At 38.6% G+C, this 15,890-nt stretch overlaps 1 protein-coding gene across 2 annotated transcripts in view; it reads right to left on the bottom strand.

The window, feature by feature from the left end:
- The window catches only part of UVRAG (UV radiation resistance associated), a 421,213-nt gene that overhangs the window by 159,325 nt on the left and 245,998 nt on the right, over positions 1–15,890 (bottom strand). For both annotated transcript variants that reach the window (XM_037840712.1, XM_037840711.1), the window contains exon 8: positions 14,044–14,170. In XM_037840712.1, the coding sequence (XP_037696640.1) occupies positions 14,044–14,170 (127 nt within the window). The remainder of the gene's footprint in view (positions 1–14,043; positions 14,171–15,890) is intronic.

Raw genomic sequence — 15,890 nt, 5'->3', positions numbered from 1 at the left:
ACTGATTGGATCTCTTTGCTTGTGATGGGCTGGTTGAGGTCTTCTATTTCTTCTCTGGTCAGTCTAGGTTGTTCATATGTTTCCAGGAAATTGTCCATTTCTTCTACATTATCCAGTTTGTTGCCATACAGTTGTTCATAATATCCTCTTATAATTTTTTTAATTTCTTCAGGATCTGCAGTTATGTTACCTTTTTCATTCATTATTTTGTTTATATGGGTCTTCTCTCTTTTTGATTTTGTCAGTCTAGCTAGGGGCTTGTCAATCTTGTTGATCTTCTCAAAGAACCAACTTTTGATGATATTTATCCTTTCTATTGTTTTTTTGTTCTCTATGTCATTTATTTCTGCTTTAATCCTTGTTATTTCTTTTCTTGTACTTGGTTTAGGATTGGTTTGCTGTTCATTTTCTAGCTTCTTCAGTTGATCCATTAGTTCTTTGATTTTGGCTCTTTCTTCCTTTTTAATATATGCGTTTAGTGCTATAAATTTCCCCCTTAGCACTGCTTTTGCTGCATCCCATAGGTTTTGGTATGTTGTGTTCTCATTTTCATTCGTCTCTATATATTTAGCAATTTCTCTTGCTATTTCTTCTTTAACCCACTGATTGTTTAGGAGTGTGTTGTTTAACCTCCAGGTATTTGTGAATTTTCTAAGTCTCTGATGGTTATTGACTTCTAATTGTATTCCATTGTGGTCAGAGAATGTGCTTTGAATAATTTCAATCTTTTTAAATTTATTGAGGCTTGTTTTATGTCCCAGCATATGATCTATTCTGGAGAAAGTTCCGTGAGCACTAGAAAAGTATGTGTATCCTGGTGATTTGGGATGTAATGTCCTGTAGATGTCTGTTAAATCTAATTCATTTATCATATTGTTTAGGTTTTCAATTTCCTTATTGGTCTTCTGTCTGGTTGATCTATCTATAGGAGAGAGTGATGTGTTGAAGTCTCCCACAATTATTGTGGAAACATCAATTGCTTCCTTTAGTTTTGCCAGTGTTTCTCTCATGTATTTTGTGGCACCTTGATTGGGTGCATAGACATTTACGATTGTTATTTCTTCTTGCTGAATTGCCCCTTTTATTAGTATGTAGTGGCCTTCTTTGTCTCTCAAAACATCCCTGCATTTGAAGTCTATTTTATCTGAGATTAATATTGCTACACCTGCTTTCTTTTGGCTGTAGCTTGCATGAAATATTTTTTTCCATCCTTTCACTTTCAGTTTCTTTGTGTCCCTGTGTCTAAGATGAGTCTCTTGTATGCAACATATTGATGGTTCATTTTTTTTGATCCATTCTGCGAATCTATATCTTTTAATTGGGGAGTTTAATCCATTTACATTCAACGTTAAAACCGTGAAGGCATTTCTTGAATTGGTCATCTTATCCTTTGGATTATGTTTGCCATATTTTTCCCTCTCTCTATTAATATCCTTTATTGTACCCATACCGAATCTCTTTAGTACTGAACCTTTCTCCAAGTCTCTCTGTCCTGTCTTTGTTTCTCTGTCTGTAGGGCTCCCTTTAGTATCTCCAGTAGGGCAGGTCTCTTGTTAGCAAATTCTCTCAGCATTTCTTTGTCTGTGAAAAATTTAAGCTCTCCCTCAAATTTGAAGGAGAGCTTTGCTGGATAAAGTATTCTTGGCTGGAAATTCCTCTCACTCAGAATTTTAAATATATCGTGCCACTGCCTTCTTGCCTCCATGGTGGCTGCTGAGTAGTCACTACTTAGTCTTATGCTGTTTCCTTTGTATGTGGTGAATTGCTTTTCTCTTGCTGCTTTCAGAACTTGCTCCTTCTCTTCTATGTTTGACAGTGTGATCAGTATATGTCTCGGAGTGGGTTTTTTTGGATTTATTCTATTTGGAGTTCGCTGAGCATTTATGATTTGTGTATTTATGTTGTTTAGAAGATTTGGGAAGTTTTCCCCAACAATTTCTTTGAATACTCTTCCTAGACCTTTACCCTTTTCTTCCCCTTCTGGGACACCAATGAGTCTTATATTCGGACGTTTCATATTATCTATCATATCCCTGAGGTCCATTTCGAGTTTTTCAATTTTTTTCCCCATTCTTTCTTTTATGCTTTCATTTTCCATTCTGTCATCTTCCAGGTCACTGATTCGTTGTTCAACTTCCTCTAGTCTTGTACTATGAGTGTCCAGAATCTTTTTAATTTGGTCAACAGTTTCTTTAATTTCCATAAGATCATCCATTTTTTTATTTAGTCTTGCAATGTCTTCTTTATGCTCTTCTAGGGTCTTCTTGATTTCCTTCATATCCTGTACTAGGGTCTCATTGTTCATCTTTAGTTCTTTGAGTAGCTGCTCTAGGTGGTGTGTCTCTTCTGGTCTTTTGATTTGGGTGCTTGGGCTTGGGTTATCCATATCGTCTGGCTTTTTCATATGCTTTATAATTTTCTGTTGTTTTTGGCCTCGTGGCATTTGCTGAACTTGATAGGGTTCTTTTAGGGTTTGTAGACCAGTTGAAGTCCTTATCTCTAATTTATCAGATCTACAGCTTCGTGGAGTACACTTTCTCTAACTAACCAGCAGGTGGCGTCCACGAGCCACCTGTTCTCCACAAGCCAGATCTCCCCTGCTTAGCCTTTTTGGTGAGTGGGGGAGTGAGTCTTGTGGGGCCCAATTGGTGTACCAAGCTTGCGTGTGTAGTTGGTGTTGCCTGCCCTGTATGTGGGGCGTGTTTCTGGGCAGTCGGGGAGGGGGGGTGGCCCTAACAATCAAATCTCCCTGATGATCCTAGAGTTTTAAAGCTGCTGCAATAGTCTAATCCTTCAGTTCAGTCCTGCCACAGTTTGTCTCTGCCACTGACCCACAAGTCTTTGGTATTGGCGTATGGCTCCTGAGACTTGGAAGTGGGCCCCTCTTCCAGGCTGTGCACCCCGGGTCCTCTGTTGAGGGATGACTCTGCTATGTCACAGGTGAGTGCCGTCCCCCCAGGGCAGTTCTGGGCTGCTGGGCTGTGTTGGGAGGCTCCCAGTCTGCTCAAATGATGGCTGAATGGGGCTCTGTTAATTCACACTGCTCCCCCTTCCCAGCTCTGGGACATTCAGCTGAGGTTGCAGGGAAGGCTAATGTCCACGCCCAGTTTTGTGGTGTTTGCCTGTTATTTGAAGCACTTCCGTCACACTGGGTTGTCTGGGGCAGCTCTGGGCTATGGGGCTGGCGATGGGCAGGAGTGTTTCCTGTCCACCAGGATGGTGGCTGTGAGCGGACACCCCCCTTTTCTTGGGAAGTTGTGTTGTTTAGTGAATTTTCTCAGCCACTGGAATATTGCCTTTTGTCTCAGAGCTCTCTTAGTTCTGCTCTTGACTTGACGTGCCCAAATTTCAATTCTTTGAAGCTTTCTGTATTGAGCTTCTTAGAGTAATTGTTTTAGAAAAAGCAAAAAGGATTTAAAAAAAAAAAAAAAAAAAAAAAAACGGCCCGCCTCAGAGATCTAATGGGTTATTGAAATGCTAATAGACAAAGCAACCAGGGCCATTAAGGAAAGGTGCACAGGGCAGAGAGATCAGCTTTGCTTCGGGATTTGCATATGCGCCTCAAGGCCTGATCTCCGCCCTTCCCCTTTCTGTGTTCACCAGAACTCGAAAAATCCTCTGCTTTTATTTTGGAGTTTTTCGTGTTGTTTTTTTTCTATGTCTGTCTCCTCTCTGCTGGGCTGGCTGCTCTCAGAGTCTCTGGTGTCTGGTCTCAGTCTATCTATGGTTGGAGTTTGAATCAGTAAAATGAGTTTCCGATAAGAGCAGCCACTGCAATTCTCCCTTCTCCTTCCCGGAGCTGACAGCCCCTCCTCCCCCGGGACTGAGCCTGGCAGGGAGGGGCGCGGGTCCCCTGGCCGCAAAAACTTACAGATTTCGCTGATCTCAGCAGTTCCACGTTTTCATGAGTGTTGTATGAAGTATGCCCAAAGACAGATTGCTCTGTGGTGTCCAGTCCACGCAGTTCCTGGCTTTTTACCTACTTTCCTGGAGGAGTAACTAAAACATACAGCTCACCAGTCTGCCATCTTGCCCCCTATCCTTCCATAGGATTTTATACATAAATGATCAAGCCACGTGAAAATAAGACATTTTTACTTCTTCCTCTCCATCTGGATGCCTTTTGCTTTTTTCAAACGTCAACTTAACTGGTATAAATTTGTTCACAATATCTCTTCTTTTTATTTTAATAATTGTGGAATCAATAGTGATGGAGCGTGTCTTTTCAATCTGCTGCTACCCTATGGCATATATGAGAAGATTCCAAACAGGAAGTGAAACTGCTATAAAATAGAAATTTCCATGATGGAAAGCATTTTGCATGAAACATTCATGGCACTGAAAAAGTACTTCAATTCAGAAGAAACACTTTTGGCTCTTACTCTGAAAATACACGTTTTAACCATGTGCAAAAGCAGAATGACACCGTATACACTGGATCTGAAGGACTGTGTGGGCATTTATGTATTTTGGGGGCAAATTCATTTGACAAATTTGAGGGGCCAAGTTGATTATGTGAGGCAGTCTCACTTGCTGACAGTAGCGTGACTCTTCTACAAAAAAATTCCTCATGGGATTACAATATATCTTCCTAAAACAATTTTTGCCCATACAGTTTTAGGATATGAGATGGTTTTTTTTTTTCCCCTCTAGGAGAGCACAACTTCTTCATCTTTCCCAGATTTTCTTCTCTAGCTCTTTATCTTCAATTTTAAACTCTAACTTGGGCCTCATCCAGCAGTTATTCATGCTATGTTCCTTCACACACTACCTAATCATGGCTCTTCGGAAGAGCCACCATGTATACATATATTAAACAGTCTACTTTTATGACTGGATTCTTTGTGGAAATAAGAAAAAGCTGGGTGATGAGTAAGTCCTCAGGAGGATCCATTTATTGTTGTTACTGCGCAGATCCCACACATTGGGGCTGCAGACAAGTTAGTAAGACTTGCCGCACCATGTTGAGGCTAGAGTCCTGATGGGTTGAGCCTGGGGTCCAGACGTCCGGCAACAGATGCCCTTGTCCCTGAAGGGTCCCTGCGAAAAGGCATCTGCATGCTCCCAGGAGCCTCTGGCAGCTGCACGAGCCGTCCCTGTCGCTCCTGCACTCAAACTTCCAAGAGATGCATCCAGGCGGTGCTGGCGGAGGTCTGGCTGGCAGTGTGCGGTGAGGACCGAGTCCAGTCTGTGGCGATGGATCGACCCGGTTCCTCCACAATGCAGTCTGCATCCAACACGACCGCCCTGGGCGCCCCACCAGCCGGCGGAGGGCTCTGAGACCACAAGCGCCCGCCCATCCTTTTACATTTTAATTTACCTATATCTTTATATTTAAAGTGGGTTTCTTATAAATAACATTTAGTTGGGTCTTACTTTTTTATCAACTATGGACAATCTGTTTTTTAATTGAGGGATTTAGACCATTTACACTTGGTTGGATTAAATTCTTCCATCTTGCTATTTTCGATATGTTGTATCTGTTTTTTGAACCTTTTTTCTTCTTTTTCTTTATGCTTTCGGGTTGAGTATTTTTTTAGATTCCATTTTCTTCTTCACTACTGGCTAATTTTTACTTCTATTAAAATTTTTTTTTTTCAGCAGTTGCCCCAGAATTTACAGTAGGTAACTTTAATCACAGTCTGTCTTCAAATAATAACTTCATGTGCAGTGTAAAAACCTTAAAATAGTGTTCCGGTTTGCTAATGCTGCCTTTTTTCAAAACACCAGAAATGGACTGGCTTTTATAAAGGGGGTTTATTTGGTTACACAGTTACAGTCTTAAGGCCATAAAGTGTCCAAGGTAAAACATCAACAAGCAGGTACCTTCACTGGAGGATGGCCAATGGTGTCCGGAAAACCTCTGTTAGCTGGGAAGGCACGCGGCTGGCATCTGCTCTGGAGTTCTGATTTCAAAATGGTTTTCTCCCAGGACATTCCTCTCTAGGCTTCAGCTTCTCTCCAAAATGTCACTCTTAGTTGCTCTTAGGGCCTTTGTCCTCTCTCAGCTTCTCCAGAGCAAAAGTCTGCTTTCAAAGGCAGTCTCCAAAATGTCTCTGTAAACTGTAGCTCCTCTCTCAGCTCCTGTGAATTCTTCAAAGTGTCCCTCTTGGCCGTAGCAAGGTTGCTACTTCTGTCTGAGCTTATATAGTACATGAGTAAACCAATCAAGGTCCATGCTGAATGGGTGGGGCCATGCCTCCATGGAAATTATCTAATCAGAGTTATCACCTACCGTCAGGTGGGTCGCATCTCCATGGAAACACTCAATCAAAGAATTACAATTTAAGCAACACTAATATGTCTGCCCACACAAGATTGCATCAAAGATAATGACATTTTGGGGGACGTAATACATCCAAACCAGCACAAATAGCAAACTCCTGATTCTTCCCTCCTGCTGTTTTCATATACTATACTTTTATGCATGCTATAAATCCACAAACATTGTTATTTCTGCCCTAGAGAATAAATCATCTTTGTTGATTCAAGTTTCTCTTGGTATCATATTCTGTCTGCCTAAAGAACGTCCTGTAACACTTCTGGTATTGCAGGTCTGCTGGTAATGAATTCTCTTAGTTTTGTTCATCTGAAAACGTCTTTATTTAACCTTCATTTTTGGAAGGTAATTTTGCTAGGTATATAATTCCGAGTTGGCACTTTTTTATTCCTCTGCCTTCCCTAGCCAGAGTCAAGATATGTCCTGCAATTCCTGTGTTTGTTCAGCTGTATTTAATGTGCCTTTTTTTTCCCCTATGGTTTGCTTTTAAGATTTTCTTTTAATTTCTGGTTTCCAACAGTTTGAATATGAAGGTCTAGGAGTGTGTGTGTGTGTGTGTGTGTGTGTGTGAATATGTGTGCTGTAAATTTATGATGCTGAGGGGGTTCTCTGAGCTTTTAAGATTTGTGGTTAAATATTTTCCATTATTTTTAGAAAATTCTTGGCCATTATTTCTTCAACTATTTCTGCTGCCTCATTCTCTTGTCCTTCTGGGATTTCAATTACAGGTATGTTAGACATCTAATATTGCTCATAACTCCTGGATGCTCTTTTCTTTCTTTCTTTTATATGTTTTTCCTCTCCACTCTTTTTCTCTTTCTGGCCTTCAGTTTGGGTAATTTCTATGGTCTTCAAGTTCACTGACTCTTTTCTCACCTGTGTCAAATCTACTGATAAGTCTGTTGAAGGCAATAATCCGTTATTGTGTTTTCATTTGCAGCACCTTCATTTGACTGTTTCTTACAGTTACCATCTCTCAGCTGAAATTTTCCATCTATTCATGCAAGTTATCACCTTTCCATAAGAGCCTGGGGCATATTAGTCATAGTTATTTTAAATTCCCCCTCTGGTAGTTCCAAAACCTGGGTCATCTAAGTGCAGAACAGTAGAGACTGAGGTGATCAATATTCATGCCCAGAAAAGAGGGCATGCCTTTTCTTCTACCAGGCTATTAGTTTAGAGGTTTGGGCAATTCAATCAGGTTTTTTTTTTTTTTTTTTTTTGCTGCTATGGTTACATTCAGTGCACCACAATCTTCACTTTCTTCTAATTTTTCCTTGTGCTTGGGGTGGAATGGCTTGCCAGTTTTTCTCAAAGTTCCTGTTCCATCCTTAGATTTAGGTATTTCCTGTGAATCTGCACCTAAGTAAAGATCTTTCATCATGTTCTTACTTCTCCCTCCCCTACATGGTGAACTGCAGTGCCAGGATTCTTTGTACTTGCTACTTGACTGAGGAGGGAGGCAGGGAGTTTCTCTGTTGTCTTAGTACAGCCTTAGATCTTTGGCATGCCCTGTGTCCCTGGGTATCAGAGGTAGAGCCTTCTCAGTGATCCTGCCCGTCCCTAAGTGGACCTCTAATAGTTGAGGTCTATCACATTTCCTGTCCTATTCCAAAGGGTAGTGGTTGTTTTTATTTATTTATTTTAATTTTCTTTTTCCAAAGGTACAATGGGTTTTTACCCATGCCCTGAGGATGGAAGGACTTACAGCTCTTTCCCCAACAGCTTAAGGAGAAGAAGGCTTATGCCTTTCTTGCAGCAGCAGACACTCCCCTCTTCCAGACCTATCCAACAGCAGGTGGTTTTCTATCATTTCCTGCCTCGCTCCCAATCTCTCTTGTGACTATCCAAGATAGTGAGAATGAAGAAACTGCAAGTAAATATAAACTCCCCTCTGCTATACTCTCACACTATTCCACTCTCAGCCATTAGCATTTGTTAAAATTTTTAGTTGAATTATCTTACCTTCTTATAAGGTAGACCCAACTTACTCCCATGCTCTGCTACTGGTGAGTCAGTACTTTCACCCTGTCTCTCCTTGGAGGTGTCTGTCTTTCTTTAGATATCAGGCTACCTGGTTGCCCTGCGATCCTAGCTCTCTGATGGATTCAAGAAAAGTTAAGATTTTGTAGATTATCCAGTTTCCTGGTATTAGGGTAGAAGTGAATCTGAAGGTTTCTACATCCTAGGTGGACAATGGAAGTCAAATTTAAAGATAATAATTTGAATTTTTAAACACTCTTCTCTGTTATTTGTATTTTCTGTTTCTTTTGGGTCATTTCTTCTGTTTGTTCAACTTGGTCTTTTATATTTTATTGCTGGATAAGTTGTGGAAGTCCAGTTACTTCATGTTCTGTTCCACCTTTCTACCACGTCAAGGATTGTATCATGGAATCTAACCAGCTCAGGAATCCAATATATTAGAAAGAAGTTGAAGCAAATATTGAGAGAGTTACTTCAGATACACAGGAAAGAGAATGGGTCATTAGGCCCAGTAACCCTGATCACAGCTATACGGTTAGCTCCTTATCTCTATTCTCCAAGTTTGAGGCCTCTGAGGAACCCCCATTGCAGCCTTTTCCATTGTGTTTTAGGCTGCAGTTTTTCTCTATTCTAGTTTATTCATTAAGACAGACCTATCTACTTCCTGTCTTTGAGGACTGTATCAAAATATTTGCTATTCTAATGATACCCTCTTCTGTCTTCAGCATCATGAAGGATTAATTCTTTATTTGTGTATCTTTACTGTCCTATCAGTGAGCCCTTGGACAGACGGAAAGTAAACTGATGTGCTTAGAATTCCATCTTCCAATACAGCTTTCTGAAAAATTTGGACTTATCCAGGCATATACCAATGTCCCATTCTGTTAAGTTAGATGACACCTCTGCTCAGCAAGAAAACGAATCAGGAACTTTAATTTTAATAACCAAATGTCACTGTTATCTCTTATAATCCAATAGTTAAAGAATATAGATCTTGCTTCCATCAAAAAATAAAAAAAAAAACAAAAATAAAAACTCTTTAGGCTCTCTTTTGCCAGAGAATTTGCTCTCAGACAAGTCACTGACCCATTTCTGTCAAAATTACACCCATATTTTGTGTAAAACATTATACAATTTAACTTGTATGGTCAGTTTATTCAAACAACATAACTACATGGAACAATGAACAGGGAAATACCTGAAACTGCTGAACTGCAACCCAGTAGCCTTGATTCTTGAAGATGATCATATAACTATGTAGCTTCTATGGTGTTACCGTGTGATTGTGACAACCTTCTGGCCCACACTCCCTTTATCCAGTGTATGGACAGGTAAGTAGAAAAATGGGGACAAAAAGCAAATGAATAATAAGGTGGGGGGAGGGGTATGAGATGTTTTGGGTGTTCTTTTCAATTTTTGTTTTTATTTTTTTGGAGTAATGAAAATGTTCAAAAATTGACTGGTGATAAACGCACAACTCTATGATGATATTGTGAACAACTGATTGTACACTTTAGATGACTGTATGGTATGTGAATATATCTCAATAAAATTGCATTTAAAAATAACACAATGAGAAACCATTACACACCCACAAGAATGGTTAAAATAAAAAATGATATGGATGTGGAGTAAATGTGGAACTATCATATATTGCAGGTGGGAAGGCAAAACAGCTCAGCAGTTTCTTATAAAGTTAAACACACTTACTATACATCCAGCAATTCCAACACTAGCTATTTAACCAAGAGAGTATGTCCATACAAAGGCTTGTACTCAAATGTTTGTACTACTTTATCTATAATAGTGCAAATTAGAAAAAACCCAAATGTTCATCACCACATGAATTAAAAACAAATTATGATATATACATATAATGGAATACTACTTGGCAATAAAAAGAAAGGAAATCCTGGTTACACAGTTACAGTCTTAAGGCCATAAAGTGTCCAAGATAACATGTCAGCAATCAGGTACCTTCACTGGAGGATGGCCAATGGTGTCTGGAAAACCTCTGTTAGCTGAGAAGGCACATGGCTGGCGTCTGCTCCAAAGTTCTGGTTTCAAGATGGCTTTCTCCCAGGCTGTTGCTCTCTAGGCTGCAGTTCCTCAAAAATGTCACTCTTGGTTGCACTCGGGGTATTTGTTCTCTCTTAGCTTCTCCAGAGCAAGAGTCTGCTTTCAACAGCTGTCTTCAAACTATCTCTCATCTGCAGCTCCTGTGCTTTCTTCAAAGTGTCCCTCTTGGCTGTTGCAGCTTGCTCCTTCTGTCTGATCTTATATACTGCTCCAGTAATTTAATTCACACCCACCCTCAATGGGTGGGCCAACACCTCCATGGAAATTATCCAATCAGAGTCATCATCCACAGTTGGGGGGGCACATTTCCATGAAAAGACTCAAAGAATTACAATCTAATTAACACTGATAGGTCTGCCTACACAAGATTACATCAAAGATAATGGCATTTGGGGGAAAGTAATACATTCAAACTGGCACAGTACATACAGGATGATACCACCAATATGAAATTTTAGAAAAGGCAAAATGATGTCAGAAAGCAGATCTTAATTGCCAGAGGTCAACAGGGGAAAAGAATTGACAAAGAGGGAAGAGGGAAATTTTAAGGTGATGAAATGTTCTACATTGTTGATTGTTGTAGTAGTTTCCTGACTGAATACATTAAACTCATCAAATTGTATATTTACATTGGTGAATATGATTGCACGTAAATTATACCTCAATAACACTGATTATAAAAAGATAAAGGTAAAGAAAAGAAAGCTCACATATCAAGCTCTTACAAATCCATAAAAAATAGCAATACAAAAATGGAAAAATGGGTCAATGTCTTAAAAAAGATAAACAACCAAAAAAGAACTACAAAAAACGTACAGTAAATATCTTACTTAATGGTGAAATACTGAAAGCTTTTATCCTGAGACTCGATATGTGACCAGGATATCCACTGTCACCACATGTATTTAATATTGTACTGGCTGTTCTAGACAGTGCAATCAGGTAAGAAAAATAAATAAAAGGCATTTAAAATTAGGAAACAAATAAAAATATCATCATTTGCAGATGAACTAATAGTATACATAGAAAACTTAAAATATGCTAACAATTATTAGAATTAATAAGGTGTGTAAATATAAAATTAATACACAAAACTCAATTCTAAAAAGCACATGAAAAGGCGTTCAACAGCATTAGTTATTATGGAAATGCAACTCAAAACCACAATGAGATACCACTTCATACTCACTGAAATGGCTATTATCAGAAAGATTGTAAGAAGTGTCACTGAGGATGAAGAGAATTGGAAACCTCATACGTTGCTAGTAGGAATGTAAAATGACGTAGATTTTGTAGAAAACAGTTTGTCAGTTACTCAAAAACTTAAACACATAGTTAACATATGACCTAGGAATTCCATTTCCCAAGAGAAATGAAAACATATGACCCTGCAAAAACTTGTAAATGAATGTGTACAGAAGTATTACTCATTTTAATCCCAAAGTGGAAACCAACCCAAATGCTGATGAATAGATAAATAAAATGTGGTATATCCATACAATGGACTATTTATTTAGCAATAAAAAAGGAACGAACAACACATACATGTGACAACATGGATGAACCTTGAACCTATGCTAAATGAAAGAAGCTGGTCATAGAAAATCACATATTCATTTATATGAAATGTCCATAATAGGTAAATCAATAGAAACAGAAAGGAGATTTGTGGTTGCTTAGGATTAGGGGGAGGAGGAATATGGAATGACTGTTAATGGGTACAAGTTTTCTTTCAGGGGGGCAAAATTATTCTAAAATTAGATTGTCTTGATAGTTGTACAACCCTGGAAATATACTAAAAAACACTGAATTGGAAAAGCTCCAACTTCTGGGGGTATGGCCCTTACCAAGTCTGAGGCACGTCTAATAAGAGTAGGGAAGAGGCAGAACTGCTGCCGTCTTCTCATCACAGGTACCTGAACCCTCCCAGGACCCGTGATGCCAAGACTGCTGCATGGGGTGAGCAACAGTCAGGGCTGAGTCCATGCTCTTCTGCTCTCCCAGGCATGTACCGCCTGAAGAAGTAAGTGGTAGACTGGCTCCAAGTAAAAGTCCCATGTAGGTATCCAACTCACCCTTTTTCTTGAGAAATAATGACTTATGCCAGCACTTCCTTAGTTTCTGGTATAGCAAGATGTTTCAAGCCCCAGCCCTGGAATCAGTTGTCTACCCAAGGAACCCTGTTGAATACTGTTTTTTAAACTATAGTTGATGACATATGGTGACCCGGTAACACTCCAAGCAAGGTTTTCCTTTCTGTTTAGAAATTAACAAGATTTTAAAATTCAAAAGGACAAGAATAACCAAGGTGATCTTGAAGAAGAACAAATTAGCTGAATAACTATTATAACATGACAGAAATTAAGAAAGTGAGATAATGGCACAAAAAGAGAACAAAGCGTCCTGTAACATATAAGGTCATCTTATGACACTGAAGTGCAATGGAAAAAGGATAATCTTTTCAGTAAATCAATGGATTCTACATAACCAAAAAAGTACCTCGACTCTTACCTTACAGTATACAGACAAATGAATTCCTGATGAATCATAGATATAAATGTTAAAAGGAAATTAGTAAAGCATTTAAAAGAAAACACAGGACAACTATAAGAACTGAAAATAAGTTAATATTTCTTAATCTATACACCAGAAACACTAATTACAAAGAAAAAGACTGATAAAATGGAACTTCTAAAAGATGTCATTAAAGAGTGACCAGCAAGCCACAGAGTGGGAGACTATGTAACACATATTTCAAAGAAAGAACCCATATCTGCAATGCATAAAGAGCTCTGACAAAGAAATAGTCAAATTAATTTTAAAAATGGGCAAAAACTTGAACAGGTACTTCACAAAAGAGTATATCTCAATTACCAACAAACATATGAAATGGTGCTTCATTCGTCTTCCGGGAAATATAAGTTAAAGCCACATAAGATGCTACCACATATCCACCAGAAAGGACAAAATTAAAAAGACAGTAAATCCCAAATGCTGACAAGGTATACGACAAGAGCTCTGATACACTGTGGTTGTTTGTAGAATAGGCAAATTGGTACAACCACTTTCAAAACCTTGGACTGTATAATTTTACTCCAAGGTTTATATCCAGCAGAAATGCATAAAAATCTTCACTGAGAAACATGTAATAGAATATTTATGAAAAATATGTAATTAACAGCCCCAAATTGGAAATTACCAAATGCCATCAAGAGCAAGAGTGAATACACTCATATCCATACAATGGCATACTATTCAGCAGTAAGAATGAACAAAATATGACTACACTGAAGGTAAGGACAAACCTCACAAACATAATGTTGAACAGTAATAGCCAGACACACAAAAAAGTACACATTATATGATTCTATTTCTACAAAAGGCAAAATTAGGCAAAAGCAATCTTTTTTTTTTTTTTTTAAGTCAGTAGGCTAGTCTACCTGGAGATACAGTGACTAAAAGGGCCCACGAGGTGTCTTCCAGGGTGGCAGGGGGATAGTAATGCTCTGTTTCTTGATTAAATTCTGATTACATGAGCGTTTATCAAGCTGTACCCCCTCTGGAATTATGTAATACTCCCCAAAATTTTCAAAATTTATATCAGCATTTATATACAAAGGTGATTTATGAGACTGTGGAGAAAAGGAAAGGAAAACTATTGAATGTGGAGACTGGGATATATATGTGGTGTTTCTACTCACCTTTGTCCTGTAATGTAATTTGTTGCTTATGCAATAATGCCACCTCCCGTCCCAAAGCTTTCTTCTGCCTTTCCAGTTCGTTTCGAAGGACCAAAATTTTTAACTGTAGGCATTCACTCTCTTTTTTCTAAATAAATAAAATCATAGGTAAATTAGTAAATATAAAAGTAATGAATAGGAATAAACACAAATTCACAGAGTTTCAAAATGAATCATGGTTTAAAGCTCTTTAATACTCATCTAACCTATGGATTCCTTAAGTAACTTAGTATCAGTAGCCATCATTTTAATGAAAAGAATACAGAAATAAACAAAGAATAAGAGCAGAAATAAATCTTCAGTTTGGGGATAGTTCTTTTAAGAATCCCAAGGATACTGCAATATATTTTGGGTCCCTTCCCTGACACCACAATAAAATAAGATGAAAAATTAATAAAAATGAAATGGAGTCCTTAAAAAGTTAAATATAGAGTTCCCATACGATCCAGCAATTCTACTCCTACATATATAGCAAAAAGAAATGACAACATATGTCCATGCAAAAACATGAACATGAATGATCAAAGTAGGCAAAAATTAGAAGCAACACAAATGTCTATCAGCTGATGAATGGATAAATAAAATGTGGTATATCTATACAGTGGAATATTATCCAGCAATAAAAAAAGAATGAAGTAGATACATACTACATGACTGAATCATGAAAACATTATGCCAAGTGAAAAAAGCCAGTTACAAAGGTTACATACTATATGATTCCATATATATTTAAAGTTCAGAATAGGCAAATCCATAGAAATAGAAAGTAGATTTTCACCATCACCAGCCTGAACCAGGGTGCCCCAATCCCCCAATGGGGTGGGAGTCAGAGAAGCAAGGAGCTAGTGCTTTCATCTTTGTTGGGCAATAACCAAGCAACCCTCTCCCACCATGGTGTCACTGGATACCTCATGAGGGGCCTGGACTTCCATCACCATCCAGAAGTAACAAGGTACTCCTTTCCCTCCCTACAGGAATGGTGTCAGACAAGGCCTAGTAAAGAGTAAGAACTTGCATCACCACCCAGCACTAACAAGGCCACCCCTGTCCCTTGCAGTGTCAGTGTAGGTCATGTGGGGAACAATATTGGACCACTCCTAATAGTGGAGCCTGGGGTGGGGGGTGGGGTGGCAGAATTACCACCCCTGTCCAGCAATAATCAATAAAAAGACCACCCCTCAGGTGTCAACAGAGGCTGAATGAGGAACTTGAACTTTTATCCCCACCTGGCAGTAATGAGATAGTACCTCTCCCTTCCCCTGCCAGAGGGGTGTCAGAGGAAGCCAACTAAAACAGAAGGATCAAATAAGTTCTAGAGACTCATAACAGAACACCCAACATGCTGAGGATGCAAGATATCTATACCACATTGAAACTAGAAAAAATACAGGTCTAAGTAGACTGTGATAAGTTATGTATACACAATGTAATACCTAGAGCAAACACTAACAAAATTATACAAGGAGATTCACTCAAAAAACACTATAAATTAAAATGGAATTCTAAAAATGTTCAAGTAACTCACAAGACAGCGGAAGAAAGAAAATAGAGGGTAAAAAAAAAAAAAACAGAACACAAAAATAAAATGACAGTCTTAAGCCCTAACATAATAATAATTACATTAAATGTAAATGTCTAAATGCACCAATTAAAATGTACATATATCAAACAACAAAGCTGCAAAACATGTGAACTAAAACCTGTTAGAACTGAAAGAGAAATATAAAAATCCACAATTGTAGCTGGAGACTTCAATACTACTTTGTCATCAACTGATAAACAGAAAATCAGCAGGACAGAGAAAAACT

The sequence above is a fragment of the Choloepus didactylus genome, chromosome 6, assembly GCF_015220235.1.
Source record: "Choloepus didactylus isolate mChoDid1 chromosome 6, mChoDid1.pri, whole genome shotgun sequence".
In the NCBI taxonomy this organism is placed as follows: Eukaryota; Metazoa; Chordata; class Mammalia; order Pilosa; family Megalonychidae; genus Choloepus; species Choloepus didactylus.
Note: the sequence above shows the minus strand (reverse complement) of the source record. Positions and strands in the feature narration are given on the sequence as shown.